This window comes from Sorex araneus, chromosome 2, assembly GCF_027595985.1.
Source record: "Sorex araneus isolate mSorAra2 chromosome 2, mSorAra2.pri, whole genome shotgun sequence".
NCBI lineage: Eukaryota > Metazoa > Chordata > Mammalia > Eulipotyphla > Soricidae > Sorex > Sorex araneus.
In genome coordinates this window covers 18,540,016-18,566,803 of record NC_073303.1, presented here as the reverse complement: position 1 = coordinate 18,566,803, position 26,788 = coordinate 18,540,016, and the positions used below count along the sequence as shown (strand labels likewise).

Here is a 26,788-nt window from a genome sequence, read left to right as displayed (position 1 = left end):
CAAGAAACAGGTAATGATGCCACAGAAGAGGGAAGGGAGAGAAACCCCGGACTAAGAGAGAAGGCAGGGCCCGGGTTCCAGAGACTCAGCACCTTCTCAGAGTAGCCAGAAGGAAGTACTTCCCAGGAGAGATGCTTCCTGTGGAGGGAAGAGATAGAACCCTGGGGTCGGCCCTTTTGGAAGGAGATGAACAAACTGGAGCAGATTTTGAAGCTGAGTCATCCCTAAATACAGGTGTTCCTTGCTTTGCAAAAGTTTGAGCTTTTTAGGGACTGGCGCAATAGCACAGCAGGTAGGGCGTTTGCCTTGCACGCAGCCGACCCAGGTTCAATTCCCAGCATCCCACATGGTCCCCTGAGCACCTCCAGGGGTAATTCCTGAGTGCAGAGCCAAGAGTAACCCCTGTGCATCGCCGGGTGTGACCTAAAAAGCAAAAAAAAAAAAAAAGTTTGAGCTTTACACTTGTCTTTTATGAATTACCTTAGTTCTTTTTAAAATTTTTTTAGGTTGTTATTGGGGATGCTATAGGGAGGCTCACAAGTGGTGTTTAAGAGACTCCGGCCAAAGCAAGTACCCAGATGAAAAGCTGTTTCTTTTGGCCAAACCCCTTTCTGTGATTCTAGGCCCAGGGTCTGGCGATTCAGTGTGAGGGCCTGAGGGTGCATTGCTCCTGGGTCCCTGCGGAATCCTGGATGGTCCAGGCCATCCCGGCCGTGTTTGGAGGTCACCAGGGATCAAATTGGGTTCAGGCATGTGAGGTGCATGCCTGGACCCTCCTACTGTCTCTCTGGCCCAATATTATTTATGCTAAAAGAAACAACCCTCACAAGGGTTTATGCTTTTATGACAAATAAGAGAAGAGTGAAGCTAGCACTGGGCTTTGGTTTCGAAGCAGCCATACTCGTGAGAGCAGCCCCACCCAGCCCCTTGCCTGGAGCTGCTTTTTATAATAAGCTGGACTGGAGGTGTGTCACGGCCTTCCTGTGTTTACTGTGTGTAACTGTGCTTTAGGTTTTCTGTGTTATTTGGTATAATTTACTGGATGACCGGTGTATATGCGGGGGGGGGGGGCGGGGGGGGAAGGGGAGGGAGGGTGTTGTTGGTCTGGAAGTACTATATCTTTTTTTCCAAATAGAAGCATTTTTATATTACTCTGCTTAGGAAAGTTTCATGGAAATGCTTTGCTTTTAGAAAAACAGGGGAATCACTATATTCAGAAAACTGGGAGGTTATAACCCTTGGCTCGGCCGTCGGGGGTATCTGTTTAAAAAATGAAATTGATCAGAGCACACCTTGTAACTCAGATGTGAATAGTTATAATTGTGATAACACCGAAAAATGTGTGCTGTGACATTATTGAGAAGATGGGACCAAAGAAAATATTCCTGTACCAAAAACTAACTAAAGAGCAGTCAGGGAATCTTTAAAAGAAAAAATGGGTGCTGTTTTTTTTTTTTTTTTTTTTGTCTTTGGACCCTGTAGGTACTCAAGGGCTAATCCTAGTTTGGTGCTCCGGGTTGTTCTTGACCGACCCAGTGATGCTTGGAGGTGTCAAGGTCCACGTTTGCTGATGCTTGGGAGTCTCAAGGGTCACACTGTCCCCTTCAAGGGACCATCCGGTGCCAGGGATTGAACCCAGGCCTCCTGCGTGCAAAGCATATGCTCAGCTATTGAGTTATCTATCCAGTTCAGGAAGTCTGCTTGTTTGGGGGGATGGGGATAGGAGAGAGAAGGAAACCTTAATGTTTTGGATGGGATCACACAGTAAATTGTGTGTAAAACAGAATAAAATAACAAGACAAGCCGTAGAAGTGTATTATATAGAGGTTAAGAGGTCATTGCTAAACGGAACAGTAAGTAATTGACTCTCAATATGAAGAATACAGGGGACAGTAATGGGGGCTGGTGTGTGTGTGTGTGTGTGTGTGTGTGTGAGAGAGAGAGAGAGAGAGAGAGAGAGAGAGAGAGAGAGGAGAGTGTGTGTTTGTGTAAGGGCAGAGAAAGAGAGAGAAGCCTTGTAGAACTATTGACTCTTGAAATTCTATATGTCTTTAATATTAAGAAAAAGAAAAAGAATAAAGCATTAACAAAGAAAAGACAGCAGAGGGGCATTCAAATAAGACAAACAAGGATACTTCTCATTTCAAATTCCCAAAAGAGAATAGTTGTAAATGAATACCAAACAAAAGTTAAGATCGATCTCATGAGTGCTGAAAAATGGTAAAAGGATATACACAAATTGTCTCCCATAGAGGCAGGGGGAGGGTTAAGATGTGGGGGTGGGGAGGCTGGGAGCATTGGTGGTGGAGAATTGCACTGGTGGAGGGTGGGTGTTCGATCATTGTGTGACTGAAACTCAAACATGAAAGCTTTGTAACTGTATCTCATGGTGATTCGATTAAAAAAAATAATACTCAAAAAAAGGTGGGGGGATATACCCGATAACCTTTGGTTGCAAACTGTAATGCCCAGAAGGAAAGAGAGAGAGGAGGAGAGGGGGGAAATGGGGAGAGTGAGAGGAGAGAGAGAGAGCGAGAGGAGAGAAGAGAGAGAGAGGTGAGAAGAGAGAGGTGGGGAGAGAGACGGGAGAGAGAGAGACAGGGGAGAGAGAGAGACAGGGGAGAGAGAGACAGGGGAGAGAGGGACAGGGGAGAGAGACTGGGGAGAGAGGGACAAGGGAGAGACACAGGGGAGAGAGAGAGAGAGAGAGAGAGAGAGAGAGAGAGAGAGAGAGAGACGGAGAGAGATAGGGAAGGTGCAAAGAGGCGGGCTGGGCTGGGGTGGGGTGGGGGAGAGGATGGTGGGAAGGACACTGGGGCATTGGTGGAAACTTCAACACTGTGTTGCTGAAACCCAAACATCAACAGCGTTGTACTTATGTATCTCACGGTGATTCAGTTAGAAAGAAAAAAAAAATCAATCTCAAAAAAAAAAAATCAATCTCATGAATCATTTCCTGAAAAGAGAAAGCTGTGAAATGCCTTGTTCTTCGCCCTTGTCTCCCTCCTTGTTCTCACACTCTGGTCCAGCGTTGGCATTTGTTCTCCGGCCTTGGCATCTTACAGGAGGAGAAGGAGGATCAACTGAAACCCTTTTCCCCACCCACTCTTGGGACTCTCTGGCGGGGGGGCCTGGCTCCGGGCTCTTCTCATCTGATGCTTAGAACCTCTCGAGTCTGGCCCTCTTGCCACGTCTACCCCCACCCCACCCCCTCTGCTGCTTCCTGATCTCAAATCTTCCGTCCCCCGGCCCCTCATCATTCCATCCCCTGACCTTGCTCTCCACGACTCAGACTGCCCCGCCCAGGTCTTCATCCTCATTCTGGAATCCTGGCACCGACGGCCTTGCCCACACTTGGCTCCATCCACTTTGGAATTCAAGGCAAATGGGAATGACGGGGAGGAGTGTGGAGACTTTCTAGTTCTGTCTCTCTCTACATTCCCGAGGACAAGGACGGTGGCTAAGGGCACATGAGGTGTGTGTGCGTGTGTGTGTGTGTGTGTGTGTGTGTTTGTGTGTTAGGAAAAGAGGGAGCAGCTATCCCAATCCATGGGGTTATAAGGACCCAGGAACAGAAATGTGTATATTCTTTTTCTGTTTTTCTTTTTTGAAGTAAAACAGATTTTATTTGGAGATTTTGAAGGAAAAAAAAGGAGGAAGAGAAAGTGGGAGAGAGTGGAGAGTAACGTGCTCAAGAGAGAACCCGGGCTTCTCCAAGGGCGGAGAGAGCCCTGCACACATCCCAGCATTAGACACGAAAGCAAGGAAGCCCACATCTGAAGGGGGGAGATGCGGTGACACATGTGCAAGGGAGTCACACGTGCTCAGCACCTGGGCTCGGGCAGCATACGCACAGTGTGTATATTTTTCACTGAAGAATTATAGTTTACGGTACTATTTGTCAGTATTGCAGAGCGTTACACAAGCCCCCTCCACCAGTTATTCTAGATCCCTGCAACACTGTCCCGTGGCCCCTTGTTTTTTTTTTTAATACTCTGTCTATGAGTGTGATTGTCTGGCATTTATCTTTTACTGTCTGATTCACTTCCCTTCACAAGACACCTTCCATTTCCCTTCGAGTTACAGCGAACTGCATAATTTCATCTTTCTTAGAGCTGAGTATTATTCCATTATTCCATTGTGGCTAGACCACAATTTCTCGATCTGTTATTGGGCGCCTGGGTTGTCCCTAGACTTTAGATTACTGCCAACCGTGCTGGATGAATATGGGCAAGCATGCATCTCTTTGAGTTAATGATTTCATGCTCCTCAGATAGATTTCCAGGGTGATGTGGATGTTCCACTAGTTCACAGAGAACGTGTATTTTGAACTTCTTGGAGTATTCTTTCTTTCATTGGTTCTTAGAAACTGTCCCCAAACTTTCAGCCCAGAGGCGTTATTCCAGGTCCCTGCCCTGAGCTCTCTTTGGGCCTCTGCAGAGGCTGTGACGAGATCGCAGTTGCTGGTGGTTTTACATGAAGCGACATCGGATTCTCTCTCTCCCGGGCTGCATTCCACGCCGGTCTGTGCCACCCTGCGGTTGGCAGGCCAGCTCCTGTTGTCTCTCAACAGAAGGAGCCCTGGGAGATAGCGAGGGTAGGCCTCGCCAGGGGGGCTGATTACACCCCGGGCAGTGACAGCAGGCCCCCGTGTGAAATGTTGCAGGCTTTCCTGAAACCGTTTTTTTTTTTTTTTTTTTGAGAGCTGGTAGAGGTGCCGGCTGCTTTCCTACTTGGGGAGAGGAAGCTCACTCATATTTTTGTGTCCTGGAGTCTAGGGCTATGGTGGCAACATTTGGCAGGTTGAATAACAGAGAACATAGATAACTGGGAACAGATGGGCTACTATTAAAAAAGAAAAAAATCTGAGGGGCTTTTTATCGGTTCTCAAATGGCCTTCACCCACCTACAGGATACCTACTTCCCCTGCGAGATTATATAAAGGAATCAGTTACATTTCTTTTTTGCTCTCTCTCTCTCTCTCTCTCTCTCTCTCTCCCTCTTTTTTTTCCCAATTGCGATGGAGGCAAAAGCTCTGACGTGAAGAGGCAAAGAATAGATGAGAAACTTCTAATTTTGACTCCCCTTGGGATGAGCTGCTGATTTCGGTTGTGCAGTGAGCACTGCCCCATATTTTGAAAGTGTGCTCCTGGTAACTCGTGGGGCGACAACATCCCCGAATAGACCCTGAGCTGCCCCCCCACCTTCATATGATGACCGTCTGACAGCTGGACCCAGAATGACAGCGCCCTCCACATGTTTTGGTTAAGTCTCCCCTTTCCTTTGAAAATGGCAGTCTCTCGTGTGTTTAAGCTCAAGACTCATGGAACGTAAAAAAGAAAACGTGCTGGGGCTGGAGTGATAGCATAGCGGGTAGGGCATTTGCCTTGCACGAGTCCGACCTGGGTTCAAATCCCAGCATCCCATATGGTCCCCTGAGCACCGCCAGGAGTAATTCCTGAGTGCATGAGCCAGGTGTGACCCCTGGGCATTGCTGGGTGTAACCCAAAAAGCAAAAAAAAAAAAAGAGAGAGAGAGAGAGAGAAAACGTGCTCCTTGGTTCCCAGCAGCAGAAATATAAAATATTTACACATCTCTGAGCAATAAAATGAGCCCACGCTCTGAGCACGTTCTCCCCCAGCCCCCCCCCCCCCCAGCCATTCTTGGCTCCAAGTGAAGCTCAGAAAGTTCTCTGGAGTGAGAAGAAGTGCAGGCATGGCTGAAATGAGGGCTGCTGTCATCTCTCGGACACTGGGTCACCCTTGCCAAAAGCAGTCACGGGCTAGTGTCACCAGGGTCATGGTCTCTCATGGACACTCTTTTAGCAGGTCCAGCGTCACGTCCACTGGCAATCACGTAAGGCACTTACTCTCTGCTCAGGCAGAGGGTCAGTGAAGAGGCTGTTTGGAAGCAGGACGGATGGTTTATTCCTAATGTCTTAGTGGCTTCACACCCAACAAAGACAATCTCCTTTTAATTACCAAGGTAACATGAATGCATTCGCATTAATGTGTGTGCATTTGGGGTACCAAGTTACTGCACATCGCCACCACCACAATGTTGAAGATCCCCCCCACCACTGTGCTCAGGTTAAGCCTAGCTTATGTCTCCCCACCTCCCACTGGGTAACCTCAGTTTTGTTGCCAGGATCCAAGCGTTTGTTTTCATGGACAGTGTCTGTTTCTTTGTTTTATTTCTTTATATATCACACATGAGTGAGACCATCTGACACTCGTCCTTCTCCCTCTTACTGTGATTCCTCTCCAGTCCCCTCTAAGCTGTAGCGAAAGGCAAGATTTCATCTATTCATAGAGCTTGGAAAGATCTCATTCTGAATATATATATACACACACACATATATATATGTATATATATATATGCACAATTTAAGTCTCCCACTCATCTGTCATTAGATATTTGGGTTGTGTCTTCATCTCGGGTAGTGTAAATAGTGCTAAAATGAACATAGATGCACATAGATATTTTCGGGTTAATGTTTGTGTGTGTGTGTGTGTGTGTGTGTGTGTGTGTGTGTGTGTGTGTTCTGGGAACAGATGCCAGAGAGTAGAACTGCTGGATCAGATGGGAATTCTATTTTTAGTATTTTGAGAAGTCTCTGTATAGGCTGAAGCAGATAACAGCCCCACCAGCGGTGAATGAGAATTCCTTTCTCACCACATCCTGCCATCACTGGTTGTTTCTGTTTGATATAGACCATCCTCACTGGTATCAGGCCCATATCTGGTTGTTTTGATTTGCATTTCCCGGACCATAAGCGATGAGCACCTTTTCATATGCCTTTTGGCATTCTGGTTTTCTTCTTTGAGGAAGTATGCATCTCTCCTCCCACTATTTTTGGGGGGTGGGGTGGGTGCTCAGGGCTTATTCCTGGCTCTGTGCACAGGGATCACTTCTGGCAGGGCTTAGGGGACCATACGGGGCACCAGGGATGAGAGCCAGGGCCCCACATGTAGGCCAGCACCTTACCTGCTGTACTATCTCTCCAGCACTTGCCACTCTTTTGATAGGACTGTTTGGTTTCTGCTGTTGAGTTCATCGCTTGTATCACTTGTCATCCTGTTGATCTTCAATTTGCTAGAGCGGGCGCCAGTAACGTCTCCATTCCTCCCTGTCTCGTGCTAGTGTAGCCCAATGGTTGAATTCGTATGAGTGTTTTATATACTTGATAAGATACATGGTGTGCCAGTTTCTCCCCCGTTCAATAGAGTGTCTTTTTATTGTAGCCGTAAGTTCTTTCACGGTCCAGACACAAACCCAATTTATCCCAGACAGGACTACTGGGTAACTGAAAACCCCTGTCTCCAAAAATCAATTTTCTGAAAACTAAACTTTCTTTCAAAATAAACAACAGCAAAGAGACATAACCACTTTGAATATTCTGAGCTAAAATCGCCACCATCCAAAAGATTTTCAACTTAAAAGGGTTCAGCAACAAGGGGTCAAGTACATTGGTGATGTACAAGAGTGGTACATCCCCGCCCCGTATTTGATGGGATTTGAAGTAGGAGGCAAATCTTAGAGGGAAATATTTTTTACAGATATATATATTTGCCTTGCATGCGGTCAACCCGGGTTCAATTCCTCTATCCCTCTCGGAGAGCCTGGCAAGGTACCGAGAGTACCCCGCCCGCATGGCAGAGCCTGGCAAGCTACCTGTGGCATATTCGATATGCCAAAAACAGTAACAAGTCTCACAATGGAGATGTTACTGGTGCCCGCTCGAGCAAATTGATGAACAACGGGACAACAGTGCAGTGCAGTGCAGTGCTACACAATGCTCAACCTTTAACAATATGTTAGTGATCTCTTAGTGAAGGGCTAAATGACCCCTGGGTGAAAGACAACAATCTTCACACTCTTTCCTCTAAGGAAACTTTTTGTAGCGTTTCCAGCGGTTTTTCGTAACAAACAATACAAAATAAATTATTTCAGTTCTGTTTTGGGGCAGGCATTGGGGTTCAGAATGGAAATACCCAAAGTATGGTGGTGGGAAGGTGTCACGGTGGTGGGATTGGTGTTCGAGTATGAAATGCAATCAAATGTGAACTACTTTATAAAATAAAAAAATACAAGAGTGGTATATCCAACACAGAGCTGATGATACGGAAGGCAGGAGATCCCAACCACAACCACCCAACTTCAGACCGTGCCTGGGGAAGTGTGGAGGGACCCTGGGGACACTGGTGGAGGGACCTTGACACTGGTGCTGGAGCTTAGTCTGCCTAGAAGCCAACTATGAATAAATTTATACAGCACAACGTCTTAGTAACAAAATACTAATTTAAAAATCAAACAGAAGAATCCAGCCGCAGACACACTAAAACTCATAACAAACGCATGGCAGTGACCTTTGGGTAGAGGCAGCCTCTGCCTGCTGAATGATGCATAATTAGATAAAATTTCCTGGTCCTCCTCTTCTGGGCTATTTGCTTTAAGGTAATTGAGGAAATTGGGATTGCCCCTGGGGTTAGTGTCCCCAGGAGAATTATCCTTTAACAGATGTTTGTTAAATTAGACCTTCCCAGAATGTCGCTACTGGAAATAGTTCAAATCGGCCTCCACTATTTCGCAGAAGCATTTGCAATGTGCATTGTACATTGTGACGTACGTAGCTTCACAAACTTTTAAGTAAGATTCGGAATAGGTGGCGTCTTTCTTAGAACAAAGAAGGAGTCAGGGAGCCCCTGACTGATGTAAAGAGAGTGAGTGTCCGTGCATCACCTACGGGACTTGTAAACGTCAATGAGTTGAATAGAGAACAAACTCAACATAATTTGCTCTTATGTTCACTTGAACATCTCATAGTTCCCAGACGTGCAGACCTACGCACTAGGTTACTAGCGTCGTTCTGAGGAATTTTTAGTTTTCTTCTTGCGAATCTTCCCCGGTGCTCACACACTTCCTTGTGTCTTTCTAGAATGGCAGACATGCAGGGACTGATGGAAAGGCTGGAGCGAGCCGTCGTCCGCCTGGAGCTGCTCTCTCCCGAGTCCCACCAGCCGCCTGGGAACTTTGGGGAGATGAATGGTGTCATCGCAGGTAGGGTGACAAATGGCTGTCTCTCCCAGCCTTCCCTCACTCTACCTGGTTCGCTTCGTTCCTTCCTTCCCCACCTTCTAGTACATCAGGAAATATTTCTCTCTACCCTCTCCGACACCCCCAGTCCTCACTGGGCTATGAGCATCCTGAGGGGCCAGAGTGACAGTACGGCAGGTAAAGCTAAGGTGCTGGGCTGGCTGGCGGATGGTCTAGGTCCAGTCCCCAGCACTAGATAAGGAGCCGTGAGCACCACCAGGAGTGATCTCTGAGTGCCGAACCCAGAAACAGAGAGAGGGAGAAAGAGGAAGAATGAGAGAGAGAGAGAGAGAGAGAGAGAGAGAGAGAGAGAGAGGGAAGAGAGATAGGAAGAGCAGGAGAGAGAGGAAGAGGAAGAGAGGAAGGAAGGAAGGAGAAAGAGAGAGGAAGGGGAGAGAGAAAAGGAGAGAGGAAGAGGAAGAGGGGGAGAGAGAAAGAGGAAGAGATAGGGTGGAGGTAGAGGGGGAGAGAGAGGAAGAGGGAGAAAGGGAGAGAGAGAGGAAGGGGTAGAGAGAGGAGAGTGAAAGAGGAAAAGGAAGAAAGGAGAGAGAGGGGAAGAGGAAGAGAGGGGGAAAGAAGAGAGCAGGAGAGAGAGGAAGAGGGAACGAGAGGGGGGAAAGAGAGGAAGAGGGGGAGGGAGAGAGAGGGAGAGGGAAGAAAAGAGAGGGTGAGGGAGAGAGAAAGGGGAAAGAGAGAGGAAGAAGGAGAGAGAAGAGAGAGGGGGAGGGGGAAGGGACAAAGGAAGGGGAAGAGAAATCCTTGAAAGAGATGTGGGAGGAATCTCAACACACAGTCCACAAAAATCACCAATACTATACTTGTGAGGAGGGGAAGCCTTGTGCCAGATGTCTGTATTCTTTATATAATGTTGGTTTATATAGCCATTTCACGCTCAGTGATTAAGTAGACTACTTAAGTCAATGTATATGAATGTTCATATGTATCCATATATATGTGAATATTTCTGGATTAGAAAGTACATTGGTTGCAAGTGTGTTTCTTAACACTTTTAAGTTTAAGGAAAACAAGTCATTAAGTTTAAGAGCTGTAGTTTAAAGGCAGTTAGTTGGACCTGAAGCCAAATAGGACTTCAGTCATATTAGATCACGTCACATTGTTTTAGCTTTGCTTGTTGCTAACCAAATAGGCTTTTAAAATAATATACTATGCCTTACTTCTTAAAAAAAAAAAAAGTCTAAAAGAAATTACCTGATCTAAAACTCAGTTAACTCTCTTCATTAAAACAATACCATATATGGCACGCTAAGTCACCGGCAATAATGTTCCCAGTTTCTTCTCTCGTCTAAGGTTGCAGATGACAATACAGAGTCAGTTGTGAAATTTCAAGGGGGAAATTTTTATGCTTTTAGTATGCGTGTTCCCAGTCCTACACCGCACACACATAGGCTACAGTCGCACTCGTGGTTTATTGAAAAGTCGGGTTTAACTGGCAGGAAATCTCTATTTTACCTGGCACCTCTGTGATTCTTGTCCCATGTGCATTTCTTCCTTATCTGACCCATTTTTGAATCCCGCCAGGTTTGGGGAGGGGGGCTAAGAAAAACCTGGGGGAGGAGGTAGGTGCCTTCCCAAAAAGCTTTCACCAGGCAAAATCCTAGTTGGCACTTGTAGAATTTCAGGCATCTTTGGAGCAGTGCCTCGTGTTCCGTGCCTGGGACCCCAAGGACCAGGTGAGCACAAATGTCCAGGCTGGGTTGTTCTCCCCTGGAACCTGATGGAAATGAACATGTTTGGAAGGCGCTGAAAGGGGCTGTTGTTTAAAGAAGGGCTGCCGGGAGCCTGGAGCCTTCTCTGCACAGCTGAGACAGCTGTGACCCCCGGGGTAAGCCTCGTCCTGTCTTCTGTCTGTTTGGTGGCCAAGACCTGGGGAAGCTTGTGTGTGACACTCTGAGCTGCTCCTCTCGGAACTGCTTCCTCGGGCTTTCGGCGTCTTGCCGTCAAACCGTTCCTCCATGAGCTCGCAAACGCCAACAGAAAGCTCCCACGGACAGAAAGTCAAGTTCAAATCTAAGCAGCCAGGGGATGGGGTAGTGTTGTTGATAAAGTGACAAAGGAACGTCTCAAGCCAAGGAAATAGTACAGCAGGCAGGGCGCTCGCTTCCCTTGGATACAGCCAACCCAAGTCCCATCCCTGGCACCGTGTTAGTCTCTAAGCCCTAAGCCCTGGGTGTGATCCCTGGGGGCGATTATAGGGGTAAGCCCCGAGCACAGGTGAGTATAGCAGAGAGAGAGAGAGAGAGAGAGAGAGAGAGAGAGAGAGAGAGAGAAGAAAACAATATATATATATATTTTGCTTTTTGGGTCACACCCGACGATGCACAAGGGTTACTCCTGGCTCTGCACTCAGGAATTACTCCTGGCGGTGCTCAGGGGACCATATGGGATGCTGGGAATCAAACCCGGGTCGGCCGCGTGCGCCCTACCCGCTGTGCTATTGCTCCAGCCCCTAGGGTGGAGTTCTTAATCAGGAAGAGGACAAATAGGAAACCTCTCTCTCTGTCTCTCTCTCTCTATGACTCTCTGTCTCTCTGTCTCTCTCTGTGTCTCTCTGTTTCTGTCTCTCTGTCTCTTTCTCTCTGTCTCTGTCTCTGTCTCTGTCTCTCTCTGTCTCTGTCTCTCTCTGTCTCTCTGTCTCTGTCTCTGTCTCTGTCTCTGTCTCTCTCTCTCTCTCTCTCTCTCTCTCTGTCTCTCTCTCTCTCTCTCTCTCTCTCTCCCTCTCTCCCTCCCTCCCTCTGCTTTTTGAGCCACACCTACTCCTGGCTCTGCACTCAGAAATCACTCCTGGCATTGCTCTGGGAACCATCTGGAATGCCGGGGATTGAACCCGGGTCACCCGCATGCAAGGCCCTCCCTGCTGTACTATCACTCTAGAGACTTTGGGAAATTCGTCAGCAAGATTGACTGAGTAAATGAATGAGTCCATGAGTTAAGCAGCCATGCTCTCAACTGTTCCACATCACCTCCGGCATGGCACTACCTCATTCCATTCGACTGCTAATGAGGGCACAGGACGGTCGCCCAGTGGTAAAAGCACATGCCTCGCAGGGGTGAGACTTTAAGTCGGATCCCTGGCCCTGAACACCCTATGTTCCTCCAGCACTCCTCTTTAAAAAATTGTTCTTAGGTAAAATGAAATAAAGTACCAGAGAATAACAAAATGTTCTTCTTCCAAAGGTGTGGCCCCCTCAGTGGAAGCCTTTGATAAGCTGATGAACAGCATGGTGGCCGAGTTTTTAAAGAAGAGTAGAATCCTTGCTGGGGACGTGGGGACTCATGTGAGTACTTTGCTCCCCTGTCCGCTGTGGAAAGGATGGTTACTATTTTAAAGAACAAAACAAAGAAAAAAAAACAGAAAATAATCAGGGTTAGTGAGGCGCTGGAGAGATAGGAATGGACTCCCCTCCCAGTGCTCTACTGGGACACGAAACTGCAGCCATCAATGAAAAGAGAATGAGAGTTCTCTAAAAAAAAATGAGAATTATGTGATCTAGAAGGTCCATGTCTGGATATATATCCAACAGTGTCGAGTAGGACCTCAGAAAATATATTTGTGCATGAGTCATCGCATTATTTGTTATTCTTTTTTTTTTTAACCACAATGGAAAAAAAATTATCCTGGGTTGGGGTGGGGGTGGGGCGCTGAATTAAAAATACTCAAGTCAAAGGATTCAATAAACTTTGCTTGGGTAGATCTACGTAATGATAAATAGGCAAGTTCAATACTTTATATATATATATATATTTTAAATGTTTGATATTTAAAATGTTTAGAGCTCAAGAGAAAGCTCAGTGGGTCAAGTGGATGTTTTTGCATAGAGGAGGCCCGGGTTCTGTTCTGGAGTACCACGTGATCCCCTGAGCACTGCCAGGAGTAGCCCTCAAGCACAGAGCCAGGAGTCACCTAAAAGGAAGGAAAAAAGAAAAAGAGAAACAGGCTGCTGTGTCTGAGAGTCAGAGGAAATACATTTTTAAAATAAAATGTTGAGTGACGTGAGTTATTAGTTGCATGCATTTAAGGACCATCGAATGCCTTGGCCAAGCCCATGAGAAACCTCAAAGAAATTTATCACCAGGTTTTTTGTTTTCATTTGCCTTTGTTTCTTGCAGGGGATTAAATTCCAAATCCATCTGCCTTTAGATTTCTCAGCCATGAGGCAATTCCAGAAAAACCGTTTTCAGTACCAGATTCACAGAAAATCTGGTTTGTGAGCAAATTTGTGGTTTGGAGTGAGGGAAGAAAGAAGGTGAGGTGAACGGGATTTTCTTGCGACTCCCTCCCCAGATAACCGTTCCGTGCAATCCCCCATGCCTGCCCCCCAGATCTGATGACTCAGGCTGTATCTGAGGGCAGGGACTGACTACAGTGAAATCAAATTGAGTATGTGCTGATTTGATCACCTCAGCAACACATTTAGTTGCCACACCTAAGAAAAAGGAAGATTCTTTTCTTTTCTTTTTTTCTTTTTGGGTCATACCCGGCAATGCACAGGGGTTACTTTTGGCTCATGCACTCAGGAACTACTCCTGGCGGTGCTCAGGGGACCATACGGGATGCTGGGAATTAAACCCAGGTTGGCTGCGTACAAGGCAAAAGCCTTACCTGCTGTGCTATCGCTCCACCCCTGGGAGATTCTTTTCTTGACCTCCATTTGTATTAAATATTTCTGTTGCATGACCCTGGCAAAAGAGGGCAAGCTCAGAAATGTGGATTTCTAAAGCTGACCTGATGCGTATAACCTGTTAGAAGCGAACGCTAATTCAATTAAAAAATAATGGTCAATAGAAAGATTGCACTCATATGTGGAATATAAAATAGCAGAGAAGTACAAGCTTGCAATGATGCAATTTCTGGCAGAAATTTCTCTGGACTTAGTTAATAAAATACTAAAATACAGAAATCCAAAACCGTGCGGCCGCTATTGCAGCCGCTCGACCTCATATCTCTTCATTCTCAGCAATGGAAAACAAATTATCAAATGCTTCCTTTCCAGCAGGTCCGACTTTGGGGAAAGAAATTCCGAACAATAATAGTGAGTTTTTTGTTGAAATATTGAATGTAATCAAAGTAAAGTGAAAGTAAAGTGAAATTTATTAGCTACACAGGCAGGGTGGGGGGCTGGGGAGGTGGGGGATGTGGGGGGGTGGTATACTGTGATTCTTGGTGGTGGAATATGTGCACTGATGAAGGGATGGGTGTTTGAGCATTGTATAACTTAGACTTAAGCCTGAAAGCTTTGTAACTTTCCACATGGTAATTTAATAAAAATAAATAAATAAATAAACAGAATTTTTCAAAAAGTTGAAAAATAATAATGGTCAAGGGACTAGAGAGATAGTGTAGTGGGTAGGACACTTACCTTGCATGTAGCCGCCCTGGGTTTGATTCCCCAGCACCCCAGATGGTCTCCAAGCCTAGGTGTGCACCCCAAAACAAGACAAAGTTAAATAAATTACCAAAATAAAAGAAGAGGCCTTCAGACACCTGAATTCCAGATCACCTCTCTGCCGATGGAGACCATAGCTCTGTGGTTATTCTCATCTGTTCTTGAACGTAGTCTTTTATTCAAAGTGACCTTGTTTATGGTAATGTAGTAACTTAGCTTTTTATATTCCAAGACTGAAACTAACAAACAAAATGGAATAATTGGCTCCAATCTAAAAATTCTTGAGTGATTGGCCACTTTCGCAGTATTTATTGTATACTTTGCCAATAATGATGGTATTATTGTTGCTGTTACTATAATTTAATGTTATGCCCTTTGGGTAATAATGCATTAAAGCTCTTCCTGGTAATATCCCACAGCACTGTAGAGGTTTTGGGTGGGGGTGGAGGTTTGTTTGTTTTCTGGTTTGGTGGTCACACTTGGCAGTGCTCAGGGCTTCTGGCTCTGTACTCAGAAATCACTCCTGGGGAGTTTTGGGGGGGCCATATGGAATGCCAGGGATCAAACCTGGTTGGCCACATGCAGGATGAGCACTGTACACTGTACCCATTGCACTATCACTCTGGCTCCCAAACTGTAGAGTTGTTCTTTTTTTTTTTTTAACTAGACAATAATGAGACTTCTAAGTATTTTAACTTTGTTTTAAAAAACAATGTAGGATGAGAATACCCCGTTAGACTCTGACAGTAAAAGTAGCCTACTGGGGGCTAGAGAGATAGTGCAGGGGTCTTAAGGTGTTGCCTCACGTGTCACCAGCCAATGGTGGCAATTTACCCCAATAAAGTCAACCCGATTGGGACCTTCAACCTCCATCCAGGAGAGTCAGTCATAGAGAGTGACAGAGAATCACAAAACTCTGTCCCAGCTCCGGGGTCGCCTGGGCAGCCATGACTGAGCCTGCACACTGGCCGTTACTTGACCCAATCTTGCTTCCCCACCCCGGCCCCCAGCATGCTTGAGTTGACAGAAACATTAGGGACGCGGAGCAAGCGCATCAAAACCCTGGGTGTTGGACGACAAAACTCGGATTACCAAGCAGCGAGAGGAGGGGGAGGAGGGGATGAAGAGAAGGACCAGCTAGCAGTGACATACGAACAGTAATGTCTTGGTGTTGCAGTATATTAACTTTGTACATTAATGTGATCAACGTTAATGCTGTTTAACAACACTGTTAAGGAAGTCTTATTCAAATGTAGATTTTAAAGTACAAAGCTAAAATGCGTATTTACTATTGTTGCCTGTGAACCTATCATTTAAAAATAAAATGAGATTTGCATACTGTCTTCTTAAATTGCATAGTAAACAGCACTTTTAAGTACTCTTTTGAACAATGTGAGCCATCTATTTGTTCTACTTGGTGATTGAAGTATAGTTGTCACCTACCACTACACTAGTTTCAGGCATACCACAGAAGGACTTCTTAATATTTGTGTCCATTGTTGGTGACCACCAACTCAAATTTAATTGTACCACCTATCACCTCATACACTTTTTATGATTATATGTAATATTGTATATATTGGTTTAGGGGCCGCAACCAACAGTGCTCAGAGCTTAGTCCTGGCTCTGTGCTTACTGGTCACTCCTGGTGGGCTAAGTGAACCATATAAGGTGTTGGGGATAGAACTTGAGTTGTCTGTGTGAGGGGTTAATGCCCTCCCTACCTGTTGTACTGTCTCTCAGGCCAGGATATCTTTAAAAAAAAATTATTGAGGTACTGTGATTTACAATACCAATACTGTTAATGGTAGTTTCGTGTATACTTCATTCCAACATGAAACCCATCACCAGAGTTCCTGCTTCCCTTCATCTATGTCCCTAAGACCTCTCATATTTAGACCTCCACATCACTCCCTCATTTCTACAAATTCAGTTCTGTGGACCATATCTTCAGTTCTGTTGTCCCTTAACCCACACATGAGAGAGATAATTCTGCATCTATCCTTTTCCTTCTGATTGACTTCATTCGGCATGATACCCTTGAGTTCCATCCACATCATAGAAAATTGCTTGATGCTGTCTTTTTAATGTCTGTATAGTATTCCATCGTGCCTAGATGCCACAACTTCTATTTTATTTTTGTTTGTTTGCTTGCTTTTCTTTTTGGTCACGTCTGGCAATGATCAGGGGTTACTTCTGGTTCTGCACTCATAAATTATTTCTGGCAATGCTTGAGGAACCATATGGGATGCCAGGGATTGAACCTGGGTCAGCGGTATGCAAGGCAAATGTCCTACCCGCTGTACTATCTCTCCAGCCACAACTTCTGTTGCCATCCGTTTGTCTATAGTTGGGCATTTGGGTGTACTAAGTGCTGTGATGAACGTAGATGTGCACGTATCTTTTAGAATTAACATTTTGTACTTTGGGGGTAGATGCCAAGAGATGGCATAGTAATAGGAATTTTTTAAGATCTACACTTTCTTGGTAGGTTAGACTTAAGCACTCAGGTGTTAACTAATGTCTCCAAGACAGACTTATTTTAAAACTGGAAGTTGGTACCTTCCCCATCATCCTTTTTTAAAAAAACACCTGTCTCCTCTCTGACTTCCAGAAACCTACCCTCTGCGTTTATGAATTTTGTTTTGTTTGTTCATTACTAATGTTGTTTTTTAGATTCCATATACAGGTGAAATCAAGCATGGCTTGTTTTATTTTTTTTAATTCCTCTGCATTTATGAGTTTTGTTTTGTTTGTTCATTTCTTATGGTTTTTTTTTAGATTCTTCATACAGGTGAAATCAAGCATAACTTGGTTTATTTTGTTTGTTTGTTTGTTTGTTTGTTTGTTTGTTTTTTACCGCTCATCAGCCTGAGAGCAGTGTGATTCCAATAAAGGAATCCTCTCAACAATGAATATGTAACACTCAAGAAAGCTTCCAGTTTTTCACTCATTGGCTTTATTTTTTTATGAAGGAAGGCAGGGAAAGAAAAAGGAGAGAGAGATAAGAGGAGAGAGAGAAAAAAGAGAGATAGAAAAATGCTTGTCATCTTGAAAGTTTAGACTCTGGTTCTCCAAGACAAAGAGAAGTGCAGGCAGCCGTGGTCCATCTGCCCATTGCTTTAATACACTGAACAAGTCGTTTATTTTTCTCTCTTACAGAACCATGTGTCACTGGCATTCAGCTTGCAGCTGCTGCCTCTCCCATAAACCAGCAATGGGGGTTGAACGTTGTTCCAAGAACACACCTGTTGCTTGGGGCGGGGGCGGGGGGGGGGGAAGTCCTCACATACCTGATTGTACAATGTGGAAATCTGAGAATGACACAAATGTACATCATACTAAACCCTCATCCCTGTGTTGAAAAGTGATTTCTCAGATACCCGTAATGAATAAGGGCGGCCGAGCTATGATTTACCGTCTGCTTGGTGTGTTGGCTGCTGGTTGGGCTTCATTTACTGAACATTCAATAGTCTATTGACGGAGCAGACCACAAAAAAAACGGGGAACTAATAGCTACAATTAGGAGGCTCTGCTGAACCAAAGGACATAACAGGTTGTAGAGGAGATTAGATCTGTGTGCCGCGTAAACCAAAGGGCTTATTTCAATTACTCTTCAACCCAATATGCAGCCCCAGCCTGCACTCCTTTTAAAAAAGAATAAACAACACATACTTTCATAAGTGACGTGTAGAGACAGTATTGTCCTCAATGTCAAAGAACAGAATCCTCTAGAAACTGAGCCGAGGCCTGGAGCTGACATTCAACCTTGTGATTCTTGGTGTGTCTTGGTACCCATTTTCTAGATGCGTCTACAATCCTGCAGCAACCTCAAACCAGGTGACCCTTTCTCACTGAACCCCACTTAGGAAATTAATATTATTTGCCTTTTATATGCTCCCAGAATCTGTGATATTTTTTTCTGTGTTCTTGACTTAATGTGGATGAAAAGTACCTACTTTCTCCCGAACTTTAATAAAAAGGAAAGAAGCACAACTTTTTTTCGGAGAGAACCATAGCTTGAACAAAAAGGTGATTTATTAAGCTAAGAGGTATAACTGTCGTGTGAGGAAATCAAACCCCATGATGGTAGATTTATAAATCTGACCTTATAAAAGGTGGACATGTTTAGACAATAGGCAAAACACACTTTTGATGGGTTTCAGTGATTGCTCTAGATGTTCCTAGTCTCTGACATTCTTTCTTTGTTTGGGGTGTTTTTATTTTGTTGTTGTTGTTACTATTATGCTTTAGGTGATATGGTTGCAATCATCTTAAAGTTTGTGGTACTGATTACAAACTACCCCACCACCATCAAAGCACTTGAAACCTTCCACCACTATCCCAATGTTTGACATTTATTCAGATGTTTCTGGGAGGAGCTGGAGAGGTAGTGCAGGAGGTAATGTGACTGTGTTCCATGCCACTGACCCCTGTTGTATCCCCAGCACCACATGACCCCTTGAGCACTGGCAGGAATGATCCCGGAGCACAGAACCAAGAGTAAGCCCTGACCATAGTCAGATGTGGCCCATTGCCCCAAATAAAACACTTTTTTTTGGAAAATTGATCAAAATAAATGTTCGGCTCTCACTTTATGCCATTCTGGGGAGGTGCCCATCAGAGCTGCCCTCCCTCTCACTCTGCCTCCTGGGTTGGGATCTGAATATCAACGCTGGCTCACACTGTACAACGTGACCTTGGTCTTCACATGCTCATTGAGGAGGCAGGTGAACATCTCTTCAGGGACTTCCGGCTTTCACAGCCTCTTCCTGTGACTCACCCGTTATCTCAGCATGAAAGCATGAGGGGGCTATTCCATCCTAAGCTAGGAGGTTGCTCCAGGGTAGCACCAGGGCTGTTATTAAAAGCCTGACACTTGGAGCCAGGGAAAGCACCTCCATCATGTGGGCATATGTGAAGCAAGCAGGGCAGAGATACCCAGCGTACCCAGGTAAAAGGTCACGGACGGGAAAACCAGGCTCGTCCTCTAATTCCCCTGCCTTAGTTGAATGGTAAATAGGCTGTTCCTGAGTTTTCCCTCGGTGCCCTTCATTGTGCTTCTTAAATGAAGCCTTTTGGGGAAGCCTCTGGAACTGCATCCTGGTTACGAGCCTTTCTGGTCCTTGTTCACTGGCACAAGCAAATTGAAGGTGCCCAAAGACCAGCCATGCCCTTTGAGGATGCCCAGGTCTTCTGTGGTTGGGGGTGAGCTAAGCGCCCATCAGTTGACACCAGTTGGTACCTGGGGAAAAAAAATAAATGAATCCCACAGACTCCTCCAGAGAATAAACGGACTCGGGGAGCATTTCCCAGGACCACGTGGCAGCAAGGAGGCAGTTAGCCACCCTCTGCTTGCACCATGATTTCTCACGCAAGCAGAGTGGACTAAGAACTGTAGGACGCCAAGTCCCCACTATGCACTGTCTGGAGAGCAATTATTGAGTCTCCGGAGGCTGATGTCCTCTGCGGGAAGAAGCAGAGCAGAATCCCCTGCACCACGCCTGCCGGGGGTTTCTGCACACAACTTCCCACTTAGCCTTGCACGTTTTCCTGGTCAGAAAGACCCTTCCTGAGCATCCTTTGCCTCCTGGGAAGTGAATCACCTGCCCTCTTCCTGCACAATATGTGCCTTTTCCTTTCCCCCTGGTCTCTTTCCCCCTTCCATCTAAAAACGGTGCCAGTAATTTGTCGTGGGCTGTTCATTCGGCTTCCAAATAACTTCGTTTGCCCGCAGGCTGCCTCTGCATCTGAAAATTAATACCTCGTCTAAAGTAATGACCTGATTTTATTTAGATTATCTTGTTATTTCTGTCCCTCTCCCACAAAGCTCACACTCGTGCCTGCACACAGGACATGCATAGCGACCTGAGTGAAGAACTTGCCTGCGTGACCTACATACGTGGGGAAAGCGGCCCCGTGCCAATGCCTGGGAACTCTGCCAAGGCTCACCGATGCAAGAGATGTGTCTGGAGATTGGGCTGGAGCGGCCAGAGATAGTAGGGGTCAGGCAGGTGCCTTGCGCACGGGCATGCATGAACAACAGTGTCATCCTCAGCACCACATACGACCTCTGGCACACAGAGCCTGGAGAAAGCGTTCCAGAGCACCAGGAATGGCCATCCCAAAACACAAACAAACAAAAAAATTGTTGGCAGGTTCGTTCATGTGTCTTAGGCAAAATGCAAACTGTGTTGATTCACCTTTGGTAAGCTGGAGTGGCACTTAATTGTGATTTAACATTGTTACATTTTCTTCCCATTTTCATTGAAGTACCACATTCTCCAATACTAGTTAATGATAGTTTCCTGCATACATTGTTCCAGCACCATACACACCATCAAAGTGCCTGCTTGCCTCCACTGTAATTTCTTTTTTTTTTCTTTTTGGGTCACTCCTGGTGATGTACAGGGATTATTCCTAGCTCTGCACTCAGGAATTACTCCTGGCGGTGCTCAGGGGATCATATGGGATGCTGGGAATCGAACCCGGGTCAGCCATGTGCAAGGCAAATGCCCTACCCGCTGTACAATTGTTCCAGCCCCATGTAATTTCTAAAACACCAAATTATGCATCTCACAACACAGTTGCAGGTCAGTTCTTTTACATATATTGATTATAAGCTGTTTGGTGGCATAAAACAGATTGTTCAATGAAATAATGATTCATTGAACTATATATAATAATGGTTAATAAATATCTGTAAAGATCATGCATCACACGATACGTTAAGAATAGAGATCCTCTTGCAGGAAATTGTCTTCAACATCAATAATCAAAGAGTCAGGCATCTGGCTTCATGGTAGGGCACATGCGTGCATGTGGAAAATCTAGGCTTGACCTGGCAAAATAAATTAATGATAAAGTACTTGGAATGCTTATTTTGGACATTCAAATGCTTCACTCAACGTAGACTGATGAAAGGTCATTTGTTCGCTCCCCTTGAGCCCATCTGTTGCATGTTGGGGTTATTCAGGATTTCGGGTGTATGCTGTTCCCTCTAACTCCCAAAGTCATGAATGAAAATTACTGCGTTGGGCCTGAGGGGTCATACGGGGGTTAAGATCCTCGCCTTGCATGTGGGCATGTCCACTTAGATCCTCGGCACCACACGGTCCCCTGAGCATCACTGGTATCGAGCACAGAGCTGGAAGCATCTCTTGAGCACACCCCCACCCAAAGAAAATAAATGAATGTTTAAAAGGTGGGATTCTGTCATACCGAATTGACTGAAATTTAAAATAAGACTATTGGGGCTGGAGCGATAGCACAGCAGCTAGGGCGTTTGCCTTGCACACGGCCGACCCAGGTTTAATTCCCAGCATCCCATATGGTCCCCCGAGCACTGCTAGGAGTAATTCCTGAGTGCATGAGCCAGGAGTAACCCGTGTACATCGCCGGGTGGTGACCGCAAAAAAGCAAAAGCTAAATAAATAAATAAATAAAAATAAAGTAAGACTATTCATTTACCATTGGTTTATAGTATTACTCAAGTTTCTCGAGTAAGGCTTGACAATTGTATATATTCCACACAGCAACCAAAACTCTCACCTTATTGAAAGTGATAGTAACTTTGACATTGTTAAATTAACCTCCTTTTTTACTCTCCCCCCCCTCCATTATCTTCCCCTCTGATAGCTACCATGCTTTTCTCAGAGTCCACAAGTTACTTCTTTTGAGTTTTGCCCATTTGTCTGATTATTTATATTCTAGGTATAAATGAAGCTGTCTGGCAATTGTCTTTCATTTTGTGGCCTACTTCACTTATAATTACCGCTGGTTCCACCCATTCCATCAAGTTGTTGTGAATATTTCATCTTTAAAATAGCTAAGTCGAGGCTGTTGAAGATATTGTGTCATTGAGTCTATTCAACCATCTGTCTTTTACATTGGTCCCAGATTTTGACTGTTGCCAAGAATTCTAGAATTGGGGTGTATATATCTTTTCAAATTAATATTTTAATATTATTTTTATTGAGGTAACATGTTTTATGATAATACTGATATTTATGTTTAAGCGTGCAATGTAACTACGTCCCGATCAGGACCAAAGTATCCATTATCCTTCCATAAAATGTCCCCTCTTATCCACCCCTTCCACTCCTATGACTTTTTGGTAACCTGGTTCTATTTGCAGAGTTTTAGGACTTTTTCCCCCCTGACGGTTGTCTGTCTGAGTTTTGTTTCTTCATGCTCAACATTTAAGTGAGATCACAAGTATTTGTCTTTCTCCTGACTCAATTTTCCTTGACATGACATCCTCTAGTTCCTTGTAAGTTGCAATGAAATGCAGGTTTTCATCTTTTTTATTTTAGCTTTTAGTGCCACACCCAGCAAGACTCAGGGATTTCTCCTATTTCTGTGCTCAGAAATGACTTCTCTCAGGGCTCAGGGAACCCTATGCAGTCCTGGAGGTGGAATCTGGTTTGGACAAGTACTAGGCAAACACCCTAACCACTATTTTTATCTTTTTTTATATAGCCAGTAGTAGTTCATTGTGTGTGTAGAACAGTTTCTTGACCCACTGCCTGTTTTTAGACACATAGATTGTTTCCAGATCTTAGCTGTTGCATATTATGCTGCACTGAACATAGGGGTGCATGTGTCTTTTCAAATAAGTGCTTCTTTCCTGGAGATGCCAAGGGGTAGAATTAATTACTAGATTATGTGGCAAGGCCATGTTCCATCTTAAGTTATGGTTCTTCAATAAAGCACTGTATAGCACTGTCATCTCGTTGTTCATCGATTTGCTCAAGTGGGCACCAGTAACGTCTCCATTGTGAGACTTGTTACTGTTTTTGGCATATCGAATATGCCACGGGAGCTTGCCAGGCTCTGCTGTGCGGGCAGGATACTCTCAGTAGCTTGCCAGGCTCTCTGAGTGGGATGGAGGAATTGAACCCCGGTTGGCTGTGTGAAAGGCAAATGCCCTACCCGCTGTGCTATCACTTCACTCCTCTTCAATAAAAAATTTAAAAAATAGTATTGTAAACCAGGGAATTACAATTAAAAAATTTTTTTAAGTTGGGGCTGGAAAGCTAGAACAGCAGGCAGGGCACTTGCCTTGCATTTGGCAAACCTTCACTTAATCCCTGGCTTCCCATATGGTCCTAATTCCCTCCAGGAGTGATCCTTGAGTGCAGAGCCAGGAGTAAGCCCGGACTACAGCAGGGCATAGCCCAAAGATGAACAAATAAAAGTTTACAAACCAACCAAAGGGAAAAAGGGGGTGGGGTGAGAAGCTGAACATATATATCTCCTCAAAGGACATAGAACCAGTCAACAAGCATATAAAAAAGTATCCCTTATCACTGATTATTAGGAAAATGTGAATAAAATGACAATGAGATATTCTCAGACAAGTGAGAATGGTTTATATCAAGTAGAGACTGGGAAACAATCAGCATTGGTGGGGATATGGGGGAAATAAAGAACCTTTATTCACTGTTGGTGAGACCGTGATCACAAAATAAACGAGAGTGCACGGCACATAGTCTCTCTCCCACCACGTGCGTTGGGTGGCCATGAGCCGTTTCCCCCACCTACCTGCCTCCACCATTGCCAACAGATGCATGGAGGAGGGAACAGAGCTGCCAGGCTGGCTGGTGATCAGTTGCCGTTTATTCCAATCTCCTCTCCCTCTGCCTCCTTCCAGTCTCACCCACTCAGATCATCCTCACCCTATTTTTATTGAGGTTGATTGTTTTGCTTTTGTTGTTGTTGAGTTTTTGAGTGGTTTATAGATCTTGGACATTAGCCCTTTGGCACAGGGCTCATTATCCAAGATCTGTAAACCACTCAAAAAACTCAACAGCAAACGAATCACTGTATCACTGTCACCCCATTGTTCATCGATTTACTCGAGCGGGCGCCAGTGATGTCTCCATTTGTCCCCAGCCCTGAGATTTTAACAGCCTCTCCTTACTCGTCTTTTCCAATGATTGGAGGTTCTTTCAGGGTCAGGGGAATGAGACCTGTTATTGTTACTGTTTTTAGCATATCGAATATGCCACGGGGAGCTTAGGGTCTGCCGTGTGTGTGGGATACTCTCAGTAGCTTGCCGGGCTCTCCTACAAATATTTTCTCTTATTTATTAGGGCACTTAGTTAGAGTTCCTTTCACATTCAGAAGCTTTTTAGTTTGATGGAGGCCCTTCTGTTTGTTTTTTTTTTGCTTTTGCTTTCTTTTCCAATGCAGTTGAATCTTGAAGTCCTCTCTGACGTCAGTATCTTGGTAAGTTCTGGCTCTCTTTTTCTCTATGTACTTTATGGATTTGGGCTCAATATCAAGGTTAAAGATCACTTTTAATCATCTTGTATGGTGTGTATATGGATCAGTTTCTTTTTTTTTTCTTTTGCAGTGACCAACCAGTTTCCCCAGTAACGTTTGTTGAAGAGACTTTCCTTCCACTCTGCGCTCTTACTCTTGTTTTAAGCTAACTGCCCATATCTGAGGGTTTACTCTGAGTATCTGAGGATTTACTCTGAATTCTCAATTGCATTCCATGGTCACACAGGATGATTTTATTCTAGTATCACACCATTTTGATTTCTTTAACTTAAAGTCAGCGAGAGAAAAGCCTCCTGTCTTCATTTTTTGTAGAATAGCTTTGGCTATTTGGGGAGTTTTATTTTAAAATAGCAGTATTAGTTCTATGTCCTAGAAGAATACCAATGGAACTTTAATAGGAATTGCATTATGTCTTTTTTTTTTTTTTTGCTTTTTGGGTCATGCCTGGCGATGCACAGGGGTTACTCCTGGCTTTGCACTCAGGATATATCCCTGGTGGTGCTCAGGGAACCATATGGGATGCTGGGATTTGAACCCGGGTTGGCCGCGTGCAAGGCAAACGCTCTACCCGCTGTGCTATTGCTCCAGCCCCATGCATTATGTCTTTTTAGCACTTTGGGTAGGATCATCATTTTAATAATGTTAATTCTTCCCATTCATGAACAAGAGATATTTTTTCGATCTCCTTATATCTTCTATTTCTTTTAATAATAGGTTATAGTTTTTAGTAAATGTCTTTTATCTTCTTTAACTTGATTTCTAGGTACTTAATTTTTTTGGACACAATTATAAATCGCTGTCACTGTCACTGTCACTGTCATCCCGTTCATTGTCACTGTCATCAATTTGCTCGAGAGGGCGCCAGTAGCTTCTCCATTTGTCCCTGTCCCATGCTAGTGTAGCCCAATGGCATATTGGGGACTCTTTCAGGATCAGGGGAATGAGGACCTTCATTGTTACTGTTTTTGGCATATCGAGTACGCCACGGGTAGCTTGCCAGGCTCTGCCTTGCGGGCGGGTTACTCTCAGTAGCTTGCCGAGCTCTCCAAGAAGGAACAATTGTAAATGGGATTGGTATTTTGATTTGTTTCTCTTCTGCGTCATAGTTTGCCTATAAAAATAAAGCAGCTTGAGGGCCAAAAAATATAGAGGAGTTAGTTATATAGAATTTGTCTGATTGTGGGCAACTTAGGTTTGACCCCCGTCACTGTATATGCTCCCCAGAGCACTGCTCTGAGCACCACTGAGTGGTACCAGACCCCACCTCTGATTAAAAAAAAAAGCCATGATTTTTATGTATTAATTTTATAGTCTTCCACCTACTATAGATTTATAGTTTCTAGGAATTTTTTTGGTAGAATCTTTCGGGTTTGTTCTCTAATAGCATGTGATCTGCAAGTAGTTTAGTTTCCTTCCCTATTTGAATGCCCTTCATTTCTTTTTCTTGCCAAATTTTCGTACCCAGGACTTCCAATAGTATGTGGAAGAGCAGTAGTAAGAATAAACATTGCCTGGTACCTTATCAGAGGAAAGACTTTCCGTTTGTTGCCAGTTAATATGATGTTAGCTGAGGGTCTGTTGTGTATGGCATTGACTATGTTGAAGTAAATTCCTACTTTCCTCATTTTGTTGAGGCTTTAAAAAAAAAACAAATGAGTATTGTCAAAAACTTTCTCCTCATCTATTGCTGTGGTCATATGATTTTTATCTTTGTGTGGTGTGTTACATTGATTTGCATATATTGACCCATCTTGCTTCCATGAGATAAATCACACTTGACCATGCGAGATAACCCTCCCAATGTGCTGCTGACTAACACTTTGTTGGGCACCCTTGCATGTGCACCAGGGCTACTGCTCTGTGTCTTCATCACTGATATTTTTTTTGGACTCCTGGTAATATTGACCTCATAGGAACTGTTTGAGAAAATTTGTTTCTTTGACTCTCTCTAGGCTGAGGATAGGAAATGGATCCTCTTTGAAAGTTTAGGAGAACTC

At 44.6% G+C, this 26,788-nt stretch overlaps 1 protein-coding gene across 2 annotated transcripts in view; it reads left to right on the top strand.

Moving 5' to 3' along the window:
• CAP2 (cyclase associated actin cytoskeleton regulatory protein 2) overlaps positions 1 to 26,788 on the top strand; it is a 165,103-nt gene that overhangs the window by 16,797 nt on the left and 121,518 nt on the right. For both annotated transcript variants that reach the window (XM_055125639.1, XM_055125638.1), the window contains exons 2-3: positions 8,939 to 9,060; positions 12,292 to 12,392. In XM_055125639.1, the coding sequence (XP_054981614.1) occupies positions 8,940 to 9,060; positions 12,292 to 12,392 (222 nt within the window). In that variant the 5' untranslated portion in view covers position 8,939. The remainder of the gene's footprint in view (positions 1 to 8,938; positions 9,061 to 12,291; positions 12,393 to 26,788) is intronic.